This window comes from Copidosoma floridanum, unplaced genomic scaffold (assembly GCF_036245765.1).
Source record: "Copidosoma floridanum isolate Cflo_tuat_1 unplaced genomic scaffold, Cflo_Japanese_pri ptg000021l, whole genome shotgun sequence".
Taxonomy (NCBI): domain Eukaryota; kingdom Metazoa; phylum Arthropoda; class Insecta; order Hymenoptera; family Encyrtidae; genus Copidosoma; species Copidosoma floridanum.
This window is the reverse complement of record NW_028321898.1, coordinates 21,153,135-21,169,176: the sequence shown is the minus strand read 5'-3', so window position 1 is coordinate 21,169,176 and position 16,042 is coordinate 21,153,135. Positions and strand designations below refer to the sequence as shown.

General features: G+C 33.7%; 3 protein-coding genes across 5 annotated transcripts in view; 2 read left to right on the top strand and 1 right to left on the bottom strand.

Annotated features, from left to right (window-relative positions):
- The first annotated feature begins 2,939 nt into the window (after positions 1–2,939).
- On the top strand, positions 2,940–5,315 carry LOC106645299 (malonyl-CoA decarboxylase, mitochondrial). Of its 3 annotated transcripts, none has more exons than XM_014361140.2 (10): positions 2,940–2,979; positions 3,095–3,346; positions 3,415–3,555; positions 3,635–3,775; positions 3,846–4,001; positions 4,067–4,220; positions 4,295–4,434; positions 4,497–4,863; positions 4,930–5,035; positions 5,108–5,315. In XM_014361140.2, the coding sequence occupies exons 2-10, from the start codon at positions 3,149–3,151 to the stop codon at positions 5,226–5,228; spliced, it is 1,524 nt and encodes a 507-aa protein (XP_014216626.2). In that variant the 5' UTR covers positions 2,940–2,979; positions 3,095–3,148; the 3' UTR covers positions 5,229–5,315. The 3 variants fall into 3 exon arrangements, with proteins under 3 accessions (XP_014216626.2, XP_089450297.1, XP_089450298.1); XM_089594171.1 differs by having other exon boundaries at positions 5,119–5,174; XM_089594172.1 differs by lacking the exon at positions 5,108–5,315 and having other exon boundaries at positions 4,497–4,859; positions 4,930–5,024.
- A 64-nt stretch (positions 5,316–5,379) lies between these two features.
- LOC106645288 (uncharacterized) lies at positions 5,380–6,741 on the bottom strand. Its single transcript, XM_014361126.2, has 3 exons — positions 6,563–6,741; positions 6,147–6,480; positions 5,380–6,080 (listed from the first exon to the last, which is right to left on the bottom strand). Exons 1-3 carry the CDS (start codon positions 6,661–6,663, stop codon positions 5,406–5,408), a joined length of 1,110 nt encoding a protein of 369 aa, XP_014216612.2. The 5' UTR covers positions 6,664–6,741; the 3' UTR covers positions 5,380–5,405.
- A 1,656-nt stretch (positions 6,742–8,397) lies between these two features.
- Positions 8,398–16,042, top strand: part of LOC106645305 (uncharacterized) — a 40,837-nt gene continuing 33,192 nt past the window's right edge. Inside the window, exons 1-2 of the mRNA XM_014361149.2 lie at positions 8,398–8,661; positions 9,739–10,124. Coding sequence (XP_014216635.2) covers positions 10,042–10,124 — 83 coding nt within the window. The 5' untranslated portion in view covers positions 8,398–8,661; positions 9,739–10,041. The remainder of the gene's footprint in view (positions 8,662–9,738; positions 10,125–16,042) is intronic.

The following is a 16,042-nucleotide window of genomic DNA, read 5'->3' as shown; positions in this document are numbered from 1 at the left end:
TTAAAAAAATGTATTTCGATGTATAGGGAAAAAAGGGTTTGTTAATATTATTTATAAAACATAAATAAAACATAAATAAAAAGAAAATAAACTAGAATGATGAATCACGTTAAAAAAAAAAATTTGCCGACAGTTGGAATCGATCCTCAGATAGCAAAACGAGAATAGTAGTGGCATAAGCCCTTCCTACCTTAGCTATCGAAACTTCGAGGGTAGGAGATCTTAAAGTCACATATGTTCATCGATAACCTCCGGGGCTTGTCCTACAGTTCATAACAATTATGATGAGGAAAAATAATTAACCAGTGGTTATAGCTGAACTGTTATCCTTAAAAAAATTAAGCTGATCATTTTTTCAAAATAATACTAGATTTTAAATTAAGTATTAACGTACGGAAAAAAAAAATGTTATCAAATTCTGTCCATATAATTATATGAGCATTTAGTTTCACGATTTAATCGAATGTAAGATTGATAGATATCATTCAAGCAAGAGCGAGAGAGTAAGAGTCAGTTAAATATATATAGCATATACTCGGTTGCAGTCAAAAGAGAAAAACTCATGTCGTCGCTTGCTTTGGCTGTGCGCTCAGATATATAGCTATAGTCAACATTTCCACTCCTCTCCTCGTAGGCACACATTCGGTATACCCCTTCTATTACTTCTATACGTGTCGCCAAAATGTGCGCCTATATGCTCATTTCCACGCGAATCCACTTCTCTTCTTGTAGGCGCACGCTCTTCGATACGAGTCTCGCACTCTCGAAAAATGTGCGCCTTGGTTCGACGGCTGGCCGCGGCGGGTCGCCCCGATCAGTGGAAAAAAGTTGTCTCACGCCGTAGCATTGGCGTTAGCAATCTCTCTACTCATCTCTGGGTACGGCCACTGCTTCCCGCGCTAACAGGTCTTCCGCCGCCCCTGCAACAACAGCTACAGGTACGTATATTGCTTTCCGTGAAAAATCTCGTGGAAAATATAGGTCTGACTTTTACTGGTCAAAAGACAATCCAACTAAAGGATGATTTTTGAAAATGTTGCCAGTAATTTAGCACGTGTTAGTAAAATAAAGCAAATTTGCTCGTTGATATTGCAAAAAAACTTTTAGCTAATATGATTTCTGCTAGGTGTATAGAGATCGTATAGACGTCGTCTATAGAGAGAAAAAAAGAGTTTCGTCCCGAGAGCACGCCAGGACTCATCAGTAAGGCTGATGACGTGCTCCCTCTGCCTTAGACACAGAAGGGGTGTGGGCTTAGGTTATCTCGATCGCGCTTATATAGTAATCGTGTGGGAATTTCGCCGCTTGACGGGAGCGAACTATTAGGGGCTTGGCCACCTGGCGAGTAGAGCCTGAAGCGCGAGAGATGTGAGACGTGAGACGCCACAGGTGTACTAGTAGATAGTAAAAACCGTTTTCAAGCTTCTCCTCGACCAAACGCATTATTCATTACGTGCGATTGCAATCGGTGGTAATCGTTAATGATTTGTAAACTAATGATGTGAAGACGCGTGACAATGATATCACCGTTTCTTTTGCACATGGAGTAATAATTGAAAGGTAGGCTTTTTCCGCCAACCTTTTAAAGGGCTATTCATTTTCAAAATAGCCAATTTCCAAGTAACAACTAATGTATATGAGGAAATCCACAAAAAATATCCCGTTTTTGTCCCCCATTTTAATAAAAAAGGAACCTTTTTTGTGGCACACCTTTGAGACAGGGTTCATTTTACTCGTAGGTTTAGTGAGGGTGACACCCTTTTTCCGCGATTTACATGTTGAAATTATATATGTAGCTATCACATATGTATATATATAGTATTAACATGTAAATCGCGGAAAAAAGGTGTCACCCTCACTATGAACCTCGTGTTAAAAATTTTTTCCTCATAGTACACCACACTACGAGTGATATGAGCCCGGTTTCAAGGGTGTGGCTTAAAAAATTTTTTTAATTGAAATGGGGAATAAAAACGGGATATTTTTCGTAGATTTCCTCATACAATTGATGCGTAAAAACATATGCTAATACTGCTATACATGTTACTTGTGTGAACGTTACAAAACACTATAATAAAATCCATCGTTTGATAAAAGACAAAATCATGACTTCTGGTGGTATATATTATATGTATCGTGTTATTAAAGCGTTCAACACAGATATCCTGCATTCTTTGCAAAATATACCTATAGCAATAATTGTAACTGACTGAGCACAAATTCTGGCCAGTTTTTGGCAGCCAGAATATGGAGTACGAAAGGAGCAGAGCTGATTTTTCATGCGAAATTGTCAGCAGATTTTAAAAAATTCGTATTTACATTGTTTTCTAGCTTCTAATCAATTTTATTATCAAAAAGTATTATGGTATCCATAAAATAAACAAGGTGCTGAAAAAACTTCATACAAATAAATGTTTACTACTTGAAAAAATGCAAGTACCACGAGTGCAACAAAACTGCACTCGAAGAAATACTTATCAATTTTAATTACAAATTGTATGAATTTTGGAAAGTTATTTAAAGTGTAAGACACGCGATCAATGTCCAATTTGCCTCCAATAATAGAGAATTAATTATTTATCAATTCGAGAACAAATAAAAAATTTCATTTGGGAAAACCAACTAAAAGCCGATTTTTTCCGTAATGTGGTAGTGGGGAACTTTTTTTTTTTATCCAATCCGCAGCTCTTTCTTTCTGCGCAGCGTGCACGAGTAATCGTGGCCTTTAACTATATAAGTATATATATATATACATATACTTACTTTAGGTAATAACTGAGGTGAGATATTCAACTTATTATTTTATTCTCTCGCCATACACTTGTGCTTTAAAATAATTTATTTCCGTCCTGCTGGTCAGTCAAATTACTTAACTTTTTATTAAGTGTTTGATAAATAGTCTTTACTCAAAAATGCGAAAAAACTACTGTGTCAGTTGTATGGGTGATAAAAATCAGCTGTATCATTGAAATTATTTATGTATATGGAAAATTATGTTATTCATTATGTTAAAAATTAATCTCGAATATTTCTAAAGTGAGAGGTGTTTGCTAAGTGATAGTGTATTGTACATCTGCAAATAATAATGTTACAGGTATACACATGTGTGTACATGAAGAAGTGACAAGATTTTCCGCGCCTTTAGAAAATGAAGCTATTGGTTTCAATTCTGCTGCAACAGCCAAAATTACTGAGATGTCATCCAACTTTGCATCTCTTTCACAGCAATGTAATTGCAAGATTTGAAGACAATGCCGGTGCACAAAAGAATGAAAATCAAATTAACGAAGAACTTGCAAATATCATTGATTTGAGAAAAAGTAACTACAGCAGTTGGATAATCGAGGCAAGTATAAACACTTTTGATTTTTTACAAAGGTGTAGGGTATTTTCAATCGTTTGGTTTTTTTACAGTCGAAAATAGATTCACTTTGTAAAAGATATAACGCACTCAACACGGATGACCGATCAAAATTCTTGCTACTACTTGCCAGAAAATACACCATTAATCATGAAAAAATATGTGAAATTGCAAAAAGAATTGCGTGCACTAAGGTTTTTTGTCAACGAAATTTTACTAAAACTCGGTCATGATTACATTAAACTGAGCTTGTCTAATTGAAAAGTATTTTAGCCAAACGATCCAAGCCAGCTGATCTCAAGAGAAAAAGCTTTGAAGGAAGCACTTTTAGCCCCTTATCACTGGTTATTTGCACTCATTGGGAGATTGGAGAGCGGTGTCAAGTTCTTGGTTGATTTCAGAGCAAATGTTCTGGTATATAAACTCGATCTTCAAGAATAGTTTGAAAAAAATATGATATATTAATCAAAAACAATATTTTTAGGATCTCCTAAGTCAGTCTTCCAGAGACTCCAGTGATATTATCAATCTTAGTGTAATGGATGGTACTCTGAAAGATTTGTTATACTTATGGTTTTCAGTTGGCTTTATGAAAGCTGAAAGAGTTACTTGGCAGACGCCCTGTGATATTCTACAAAAAGTAATACCTACTTGAAAAATTTTTTTTGCTCCACAGCTAAGTATTTGATTTTGCAATTTTTGCAGGTTTCTGATTACGAAGCCATTCACCCTGTGAAAAACTGGACTGACCTCAAGAGACGTGTCGGGCCATATAGGAGATGTTTTATTTTCACTCATCCTTCTATGCCGAGGGAACCTTTAGTTGTATTACATACAGCACTAAGCGATACAATTCCTGGTGTGCAACTGATTTACCACTTTTTACTGAAATAAGACATACAATTTTCATAAATAGAAATTAATGGCTTTCAGATTCTGTCAAAGGAATCCAAGAAGCAGAAAATCGGATTGTTGGCAGAGTTCTAAGCAATCAAGAGAGGGTGGACGAAGATAAGTCCAAAATTAAAGCTGCTATTTTCTATTCAATAGCTTCTACCCAAATTGGCTTGCAAGTAAATATTTTAATGCATAAAATTTCTGAAGTAAGAAATTCACCCACCATTTTAATTTGAAGGGGATTGAATTGGGAAATTATTTAATAAAAGAAGTGGCAAAGCATATAACTGCAGAGTTTCCAGGAATAGAAAAATTTTCAACCTTGTCGCCTATACCGAATTTCAGAGTATGGCTTCTAGATAGAATGAAAAGAGACATAAACCAAGTATTCACAAAAACGGAGCAAGAAACCATAACAGCTGATTTGAATAACAGTCAGATACGTTGTATGAATAATTTGTACCTAGACTTGAAAAAGGCATTTAATACTTCTCTTTGGGTAAATGACACAAAGTTGGCAGCTTCTCTAAAAGAACCGTTGTTAAGATCTTGTGCGTGGTACTTGTACCAAGAAAAACGGCGAAACTACGCATTGAATAATGTGGGTGAGTATCTAATAAACTTCATGTCAGTATAAGTCCAAAGGTAACTTTTCTTGCTGAAATTTTCAGCTAATTTCCATTTACGTAATGGAGCTGTAATGTGGAGACTGAATTGGATGGCAGATCCTTCGCCACGAGGAATGGCACAAAGCTGTGGAATTATGATTAATTACAGGTGAAAAAAAACTGTTAAATCTTACAAGCAATTGACAATAAATTGGTGACTAAGCCAAGATTTACTTTACAGATATTTTTTAGATGAGACTGAATCAAACAGCAGAAATTATATAGAAAAATATTGTATTAAAGCTTCGAACAAAATCACCGATCTAGCTAAGGAAGCTGAAAAGTTATATTCTAGTCAGTAAATATAAATAAGTAAAAAATTCAAGTCACCGAATCACATAGATTTCGGCAGACTTTCAATACAATTTTACACAAGTTGGGGGAAGAAAAGTACAACTTATATTTTTATAAATCTTGTAATTTTATAATCCCATAAAATAAAACTAAAATACAAAAAAATTATTTGTACAATTTTTATCTTATTTAAGTTTAAATTTCTTAGATTTCTGTTTTTTCATACTGGTTTTTCGAGAAATTAATTGTGTTTTAAGTTGTCCGGTTATTTTTTTTGTTTTATCCTTCGAAATATTTTTAGTACTCATTTTCGTTAGTAAGCTGTTTGATGCGTGACTTTTGGATTTTGACTTGTTTCTTGTAATATTGACTACCATATCACCTTCATCACCACCCTCATCCATATCGGTATTTTCATCACTATCAGAACAATTGCCATTATCATCAGTAACTTCACCATCACTTTCATCTGGTATATTTTCATCATCTGAAAACAACTTCAGTTTCTTTTCTCCATTAGATTGTACCTCTTTTGAATTAAGAACTTCATCATCGTCATTGAGTGTTTGGACTGTAGTGAAATCGACTTCGTCGTTGTTTTCGTCTTCTCTTGCAGCTTCAAGTAAATTAGCCTGTTTCTTCCTCCTCGATTTCTTTGATTTTGATGTACTTTTTACTGGCTCCACTAAAATATCTTGGGGTTTGATTTCTTTTAGTGGAGTTGGATCATCCAAAACAATTTCTCCTTTCTCAACTAAATACTTGGCATACTGTTCAGGGATACTCTTAAACTTTTCAATCTTCCGCCTTATTTGACATGATGTTAACTGATAGTAATTCCTATGATCCCTTGCCATTGCCTGAGTAAAAACAATCAACTTTATGGTTTGTCATTAAAAAACAATTTTATAAACATTATTACATACCTCGTAATCGTCTCCGTATTTGTCCATCATGTATGTAGCAAACTGAACTTCGTTGTTAGGTAGACGAAAAAGCCTGGCCCTTGGCCAATTAGCTTCTTCCTCCAAAATTTTAGCAACATGTGCCTTTCTCGGCACTACTTTTCTGATTTTCTTCCTAGATGTTAGCCCATCACTTTCTTCGGTTCCATCAATTTTGTTCTGCGTTACAGACTGTAACATGTGTTTTTTTATGTTTGGAATTTGCAAGACTTTGTTAGGATCATAGGCTAGGCCCATTTGAGTTAAATTTGTGGCAATGGACGACTTCTCCGACCATGCCTCCTTGATTTCTTTACTAAAATTTTTGGAATCAACAATTATCGTGATAAGTACAGATACAAATAAATGTGTCGAATGAAATTAGTATAACTCCTTACCATTCGATAGTTGGAAGTTTCCTCAATTTGTTCCGGAGTCTTTTACGATTAACGTTTGCTCGGAATTTTTTTTTTCTATGCACTTTCCTGATTTTAGGCATTTTTTTACACTTATTGGCCAAACAAAAACTTCCAACCCAACTACCACGCAAATATTGAAAACCACGTGCTTGTTATAGCTGACGGCAAAGTGTGTATATATGTATGCAACCATAGCGCCATAGCCATATATGGCTATTAGCCATAGAGAGATATAAGCATAGACATACAAGAAACATAGACTGCTCGTTCTTATATACGGCGCTGATGAAGCACTAGTAGAAGGAGACACAACATCGAACGTGGATATCTGTCTCCTTCGGTAATGTGCGAGAGAGACAGATACCCACCTTCGATTTTTTTCCATAAAATATAGCTAGCTGCTTAATAAATAATGTTATAAAGCTATGCAGTTAAAGGGTGTTTTCGCAATCGTCACCAGCAAGTAATTTAAGGTTGCGCTCTACGTTACCGTCAGGTCAGTAAGTCAACTACCTTGAATTAAACTGGCGCTCTGTTCCGTAATCTGGCCAGTTAAAACAGCAGACGACAGTCAACAGCGATGAAATCTTCACTTTTTTCTCGACTTTCACGTCGTCTGTTGTTTTAACTGGCAAGATTACGGAATAGAGCGCCAGTTTAATTCAAGGTAGTTGACTTACCGACCTGACGGTAACGTAAAGCGCAACCTTAAATTACTTGCTGCATGGTATGACGATTGCGGAAAACACCTAAAGTAACCTTACCGATAAGGTAGGAAACTACAATTTTCTCCGAACTGCCCTTAAGAGCCTTAAGGCTTAGAATTCCCTCAAAACTTTGGAATCACGCCACAACGTGTAAACATGTAGAAAAGCTAGTGGCGCTGACTGTCATGAGCCTTCTCTCACCGTTTTTGAAACTCACTACTATTGTACTATTATATGGAAATTAACCTAGGGCAGTGGCGCTACAATAATAATTACGAGTAGTCTATATTTCTTATATGTCTATGGATATAGTAGTACTAGCTCCTTTTGGTAAAATTTGCAAATTTTCTTAATTATTTTCTCTGAACTGAAAGGTAGCGCCCTACTGATATTGGGTACAATTGTAACTAAAACCTATCAATAATTCGAAATGTAAAAAAAAACGCGTGATGCACTGAAAATCGCATTATACTACATTCATAGATCTCTATGTCAGCATTCCATTAGACTTTGAAATATATACTGTAGAGCATCAACTAATCCTGAAGGGAAATCGGGAACTTTATTTATATTTCGACTCTTTCTCCTCACCATGGCAAAAATTATTTATAGGAATTGTTTGATACATGGTTTTTAAGTACATCTCTTTTGTACATTTTGTTTTCCCCATTTTTTTTGTAACATCACCAGTACATGTTGTTCTAAACAGTTTTCATGCCTGCATTACCACCAGAGATAATGAGTACGTTGTTAAATATATTAGTGCTGCAACTATATGCTTATTGCAATTACCAACAGTCAAATACTTTTTCATCATTTTTCAATTCAATACTTGATTTTATGTCGTGTGGGGACTGGGGAGTACCAAATAAGTCGCTGGATTTAATTAAAAGGCACAAACATATTAAGTACTCAAATAAATCACAAATTAATATTCTCATTCATTTTTGCTCTTGCCCCGCTAAAAGTTTGGACAGGTACCTTATGACGTTATGACAGGTTTTGGTTCCAATTGCATCCACCAGTACAGCGCCACTTGTGAGTTAACTGCGCCCACCGTCCAAACGCATCGTATTCGTAGATTCGTATAGTATTTACGTTCATAGTTCAGTGTTCAGTCGCATCGTCGCATGTCACATGCGCATACACGTACATTTCGTACCCTGCAGTTCTGCAGTTGTAAACTTGTAACTACTAATTTCTGGCACCTCTGCTCATATACGGGGCAGCTTAAACGTTAGCTTCATTGCTTTCTTTGTTGGCGTATAAGTACGTAAAACAATAAAAGCGAAAGAAGAACACAACTCGAGTCTCAGCTGGTGAACTATGGGGTCGGTGTTGAAAAATTCCACAAACAACAGAAAGAGTCGGGTGAGTACCATACGTATACTTAGTTATTGTGTTTTTGTTGAGTGATTTCAAAACGTAAACGCCACCAGGGATGACTACTTACTCTTTTAATAATAAAACATACTTATGCTATTGAGTATGCGTCTGTACCAAAGAACAGCATTAACGTATTAAATCTAAGTTTGCTTTCCCTCTTATATCTGATCCGCCATATTTTGGTCTGCTCCGATTTGCGCTTATGATGTATTATATATATGGTACACATAGGTATGTATAGGCATACAATTACCTATTGTATTAAGCAGAATAGCTTTCATAGAATTGTGTAGTGTCGTGTTCACAATGTATGGATAAGTCATACATATATTTTCTCTCTGTCTTTGTTGCACTCATTGTAAGAAAGTTGCTTAATAGCGTTGTGTGATATTTTGTGAGATTTTTTTTGATAATTTTAAGTTTGTGTACCTTTAATTCTTTAAAATCTTGCGTAACGAAAAGAAAAGGTATGTTATGACACTCAAAGTTGTAATGTATATCCATCGAACAGCTGATTGTTAACATATGATTCTTCCGAAGCACCCTGGCTCTCACTGACAGAAATATAAATAAAGTACAAGCTCTTGTCTCTTGCTTAATGAACAAGGAAATTCGAATTATGTAAGGAAAGAAACTGCAGTGATGGATGGGAGAAGTGGATTTACATTGCTTAGCTGCATTTGCGAGTGCATTTTTTTGCACCCAGTGATGATTGAAACTTGGATGAAGTAGTTTAAGGGTAATGTCAAAACAGTCATAACTATTAGTATAAATGGCTGATTGATTTTTCATTTGAGTTATTTTATTTACTAATACGAGATTTGTTATCATCAATACTGTAGTTGATGAGTGTGTCTAGTTTAATTCGTGATTAGATAGAGAGCAGGATGAAAAGTACAGTTTTTGTACTATCAGTAGCTATGATGTAACTGTGTAGTACATAGGAAATTTCCAGTATGAGTTGGCCATGTGTTTTACTAAACACTGCTTTGTAATAAATTACATTTAAAACACAAGTTACCCTTTTGTTTCAAAATATTGTCTTTGTTTTGTTGATTACAGATCCTTAGAATGGTGACTGGGTCTTACTCCTAGGAACTACATACGTTTAGTATTAAAGCCCAGGAGACAATTATTCAAGTGTACAGTATCATCCTGCATCATCTTTACCATCATCGTTATTAACTTTCAACGATCTTCAACTGATTTATTTATCAATAAATTCTGTTTAAAGTACTGTTCAGTCATAAGAAATTTATAAACTTGTCTGTGTCAATCATTGAGTTGAAAAATTGAACTTAAAACGGTATTTACTAAATAAAAGAACGATCAGGCAAAAGTTACATAAACAAAAGTTTGACCAAAATGGGATCCACACGTCCGACTGACCGGTCCATTGGAGAAGCTACATTTTTACCCCAGTGGATGAAAGGAAAATCCGAAACCAGGTATGTACCTTAAATTACTTCATAAATAAATTAGCTGTAGTAAGGATTAACTGTCTTACGTATGTCAATAATCGATATGCACACGAATTTGTTGGTAGTATAATATTGGGCTGCGTTTTTTTTTTTTTTTTTTTTATATACATATATACCTACTTTTTTGGCGCGATATAAGATATTTCTCTTTTCAAAACAAAAACTAGAGTCTTGGCGTACGATAAACCTTTTAACACATGTCTTGATATTTTCTTGCTCGAATTTTTATTTCTTCCAAGTTCGCCTAAGTCTAATTTTAATGTACATGTTGGTCAACGGAGTGGAAAAAAGGTATATTTAAAATAAATATTTAAAATCACATCTTAAAAATATCAAGTACAAATAAGTTTTTGACATATTTTGATTAAGTTTTTATGGTAACAGCTGGAATCGGGTAAGATTATTAGTAAACTATATTTTCTAGGAAATTTTTCCCGTGTTTAACTGTTAAAACTCTGAAAAAGTATGATGTATCATTTGTTGTGTGCGTTCGTAATTTTTCATATTCTCAGTATGACTGTAAGACCCAAATAATTCAATAAATTATCTCTTGAAGACGTTTTTCAGAAAAATCACTTTATTTGAGTCTTGTAATTACGCATTTTCCGTGGAACTTTCCATGTACTGCATTCATATGTATACATAAATGAGACGAACGTGCACTGGTATACAATGCCACATTTGAGAGAAGACAAAAGTATCGACAAAAGCATCTAGCCAGCATATACATACAAAAATAGCTCATGTATACATATAACTTTAACGTTGTTAAAGCCGACTCCAACTTTCACCGCCATTACGAGTCGATATTGCGAAATGACTCACTCCAATTACTTCCTTCATTAAGGACAAACACATAAGAATACTCTAGAGGTACAATGTAATTTTTCATAAATGTCTGTTTTTGACGTACAAAGAATTTTGACTATTTCAAATAATTATTATCCGATTTGAACTGAAATTCAGAGGGTATTTGAGTGTACAGAATCTAAACTGATAATTTGGACAGGATTCACCAAAGGAAACTAATCTCGAACATTTTTACTGAAGTGCTCTGTAGAGAAAAAAAAGCAATACAACTTTTGACACATTTTAAAGGCCCGAGTTGGAAGATAAAATTGTTGATCCTCATGAATCGCAATTCATTCAAAAATACATTTTATTGCAGCATACAGGGGCTTTATAATAAATCATTATACGTAAGAAAGCAGTAAAAACACCCATTCTTAACAGCAAAAAATTAAAACTTCTAACAATGTGTTGAACATAAACGTTGTACAATTCATAAAATTAAAAAAAAAGTCGTGTTATAACATCAAACTTTCTTATAAGGCATTTATGGAGAAAATTTTGAAAACAGTGTTTTAAATCTCTTAAAAATACACTGTTTTGTATTGTACACCTTCGTGTTAATTGCATCCTAACACTTTCGATAACAAAAATCGTCTGAATATAATCAAACAATCATTTCACAATACATACATTTTTTATTATATTCACGGAAAAAATTCTAAGTCGAAGACTTGTATTAACTACGTATTACAGCTTAGAATGTATATTAAAATGAAATTCTATAATTTAAACTATACTTCTCTCTTTGACGCCTGGTAGTTGATTGTGATTTGCATGCAAGACCGGAAAGTTTTGTGTAAACTCAGCCGCTCATTTTTTTTAATCAATTTTTTTCTGTTATAATCGCTCGAAACAAATTTTTATTTGTTTTGCACTTGAAAAAAAAACCCGTAAAAAAAATTGATTGCAAATTTTTGTGCTACCAATTTTTTTCACGGTTCATGACCCTCCCGAAACGGTAATCCGAGATTTTTGAGATAAAAAAGTTACGAAAAAATAAAAAAACGTGACAAAACTCTTGAGCAATATTTATTTCGAACTCGAAAAATAAATCGTTGTTTTAATAATACCAAGAAAAGTGCTGAGATTTCCGTGCCTCTCTTATCCCGTTCAACAACACCACTTTTTGTTTTATCGAGGCCGGTTATGATACCCGAGATAACAAGCAAAATAAATTAAATGATGAAAATTTATCGAAAATAACGACACTTAAGTATAATGTAACTGCTTTGTTTAAAAAACCTGAATCATTTAGTGCAAAATACTTCCAGTGTCCGCCAGGCATACAATACATTTTTTGTTTGTTTTTTTTTTCTTCAACAAAAATGAAATACTTCGATGGATTCACGGTTATAGTATGCAAAATAATTGACCTTGCGATTTTAGAGTAATAGCTGGATTATTTCGGATATCCGGAAGTCGAACAGCTTCTTTTCGAAAAACATATAGAGTGTCGTGTCATCTGAGGTTACCTACGGCTTGCATAAAAGACTCGCGTGCCCCTGGAAAAGATGGGAAATAAAAAAAAGGTTTTAAAAAAAGATGTGAGATAAAAATATATTACTCCCTCCAACGCTCATACGCACGCGCCCACGAACATATACACAAATAGGTAGCAGTGTCTGTAAAACCTTATACAATAAAAGCAGGAAATTATTGCTGCGGAGCAGTAAAATTGCGTAAATTTGTACATGTATGTACGTGTGTACACGAATAATTCTACAGTAAATCACCGGCCTTATGGTACCGAAAAAATTTTAACAAGTTTTTGAAAATCGTTGTCACTCACAAAAATCAGTGTAACATAGTTTTGTTAATTATTTTTTATCATACCCCCCACTGAAAGACAATGTTTCTTCCCCTGATCTCAGAGATGAAATTGCAACATTCCTCTCAGGTGAAAACTCGCATTCTTTACTCATAGAAAAGTATTTTAACACAATTATCATGTTTGCTAGGAAAGGAAAGGAAATTATAATTACACACCCGGGAAGAAATGCCGCAAATTTTTAAATAATATTTTTTTTATTTTAAGTTTGATACCGTTTCATTGTAGCTTCTTCAGTAGCTGCTAGTCAAAAATTAAAAATAAAATTAAGAATTCTCTTGAATTTAAACAAAACATCCGATAACTCTTATCAATTAGGCTATCGAATGAGAATGATGAAGATAAAAATATCGGCTACGAAAACTCCAAGCGATTAATAAAATTTTGCCACAGTTTGACAACTTTTGGACTTGAAATTTAGCCTAAATCACTTGTAAATCCATGTTGTCATATAATTTATTTATTTAAAAAATTTAACGTAAAATTTATTTTAACTTACTACTAATTTTATAACATCTCATGTGGTTAACTGCTGAGAAAAGTTACCGCGAATATTCCCAGTCACTGTGGGGCATGAAAAATCATGTATTGCACGCGAGGGGCTGTCCACGGGATTCAAAAGATTTGAATCTTTATTTGAATCTCTGTTGAATCTTGTATCATTTTTGAATCTCTAATAAAATTAATGTGAAATTGACCTACGATATATAATAAAATGGTATAATTGTATTAGAAACTTTTCAAGATATTGATGTTTAAACATCGTTTTGATAATAATTGGATCCCACATCATATATATTATACAAGTTTGTTTTGTATGCCTTTGTAATAGGCACCATTACTTATTTAAAATAACACATGGTTGGTTATATCGGAGTACTTTCATCTCAATTATTAATGTACACACGTTTGTTATTGTTATTACTGTGATGAATAATATTGATAAATATAGTTCAATTAGAACGTATATCACATGACACAAACATCGACAGGTGTAAAAATACTAATTAAGATAGCTCCCTTGCGAAATCCTACGGAATGAAGTATGTTTCATTCAATAGATTTTAATCCACTGAATCCAATGGTGTCCTTGTTTATACCACAAGTGGAGCCAAATCTCGAGATATTTTAGCTTAAAGTTGAATATTTTAACACGAGCTCAAATGGCAGAGCATAAAAATATCAGCTTTACAGGCATTTCCCAACACACAATAAAAAATCTGAGCAGACAAATTATGATGTACTTGTAGAAAAATCCCTGTTCTTCTCAATCCTGTCATGTAAAATGCTGGTAATGAGGCATTTTTCAAAGATATTTGCCAAGGAAGATGTAAAAATCAGCTTCATGGTTATAAATGACTGTAGCAGAATACGAACACTGATGTACGTATATACGTATATATACACAAGTGAAACTCACCTACTTGACTAGAGCAGTAGACAAGGGAGCTACCTTAATAAAGAAACCATATTTACCTTGATTTTTACATCAATTCAGTTCCCTTCATTTCATGAAATGATCAAATAATTCTTGTTTTCAATAAAACTGAACATTCATATGAATCTAATCACGGCTCATCGAAATAATCTTTTTTTCTCAGCGTGTTATACACATACATTTACCAGCATTTTTCTACAAGATTTTTCTAGTCTAAAAAAAATGCAAACATTTACATTTAAACAACGGCTGTCTTTAAAAAAAATTCATTGGCGATTTAAAAAAGATTCAAAAGGTATTCAAATGAAATTCAATTGCGATTCAACCACCATTCAATGGAGATTTGAATCTTGAATCTATCAGACTACAGATAAAGGCCCCATTCACTCGAACTGTTACTCGAATGGTACTAAAGATTCAGGCATTACTAGTAATTTTATTAAATATCCAAGTTAAATTACAACTAAGCAACGTTGATAGTAGGCAATATGCTTTTTTTCGATGAAACTTCTCATTTGTAACTGTTAATGTGTCATTTTTATTTGGCGTGATCAATAAATGTCAATGAATTTAAAAATAGACTTTCATATCAAATCAGCCAAATGAAGTTTTTTTTACTACTGCATTCCAATGCATATACCGACGTGAGCGGTAAAATATTTTGAATCTAAAAATTGAGGTTTAGAGATTTACGTTTAAACAACGGCTGTCTTTGAAAAAGTTTCATTGGCGATTTAAAAAAGATTCAAAAGGTATTCAAATGCAATTCAATTGCGATTCAACCATCATTTAATGGTAATTTGAATCTTGAATCTATCAGACTACATATAAAGGCCCCATTCACTCGAACTGTTACTCGAAGCCGTACTAAAGATTCAGGCATTACGAGTAATTTTATTAAATATCCAAGTTAAATTACAACTAAACAACATCGATAGTAGGCAATATGCTTTTTTTCGATGAAACTTCTCATTTATAACTGTTAATGTGTCATTTTTATTTGGCGTGATCAATAAATGTCAATGAATTTAAAAATAGACTTTCATATCAAATCAGCCAAATAAAGTTTTTTTTACTACTGCATTCCAATGCATATACCGATGTGAGCGGTAAAATATTTTGAATCTAAAAATTGAGGTTCAGAGATTTACGTTTAAACAACGGCTGTCTTTGAAAAAGTTTCATTGGCGATTTAAAAAAGATTCAAAAGGTATTCAAATGCAATTCAATTGCGATTTAACCATCATTTAATGGTAATTTGAATCTTGAATCTATCAGACTACAGATAAAGGCCCCATTCACTCGAACTGTTACTCGAATGGTACTAAAGATTCAGGCATTACTAGTAATTTTTTTAAATATCCAAGTTAAATTACAACTAAGCAACATTGACAGTAGGCAATATGCTTTTTTTCGATGAAACTTCTCATTTATAACTGTTAATGTGTCATTTTTATTTGGCGTGATCAGTAAATGTCAATGAATTTAAAAATAGACTTTCATATCAAACCGGCCAAATAAAGTTTTTTTTACTACTGCATTCCAATGCACATACCGACGTGAGCGGTAAAATATTTTGAATCTAAAAATTGAGGTTCAGAGATTTACGTTTAAACAACGGCTGTCTTTGAAAAAGTTTCATTGGCGATTTAAAAAAGATTCAAAAGGTATTCAAATGCAATTCAATTGCGATTCAACCATCATTTAATGGTAATTTGAATCTTGAATCTATCAGACTACAGATAAAGGCCCCATTCACTCGAACTG

What these genes read in the sequence shown, in the direction of transcription:
- LOC106645288 (XM_014361126.2), bottom strand. Translation starts at nt 6,663, where the DNA reads ATGCCTAAAATCAGGAAAGTGCATAGAAAAAAAAAATTCCGAGCAAAC. An exon ending in AAACTTCCAACTATCGAATG is followed by an intron (nt 6,481 to 6,562) that starts GTAAGGAGTTAT and finishes CAAAAATTTTAG; the next exon opens with TAAAGAAATCAAGGAGGCAT. An exon ending in AATACGGAGACGATTACGAG is followed by an intron (nt 6,081 to 6,146) that starts GTATGTAATAAT and finishes GTTTTTACTCAG; the next exon opens with GCAATGGCAAGGGATCATAG.
- LOC106645299 (XM_014361140.2), top strand. Translation starts at nt 3,149, where the DNA reads ATGAAGCTATTGGTTTCAATTCTGCTGCAACAGCCAAAATTACTGAGA. An exon ending in ACAGCAGTTGGATAATCGAG is followed by an intron (nt 3,347 to 3,414) that starts GCAAGTATAAAC and finishes GTTTTTTTACAG; the next exon opens with TCGAAAATAGATTCACTTTG. An exon ending in CTACGCATTGAATAATGTGG is followed by an intron (nt 4,864 to 4,929) that starts GTGAGTATCTAA and finishes TGAAATTTTCAG; the next exon opens with CTAATTTCCATTTACGTAAT.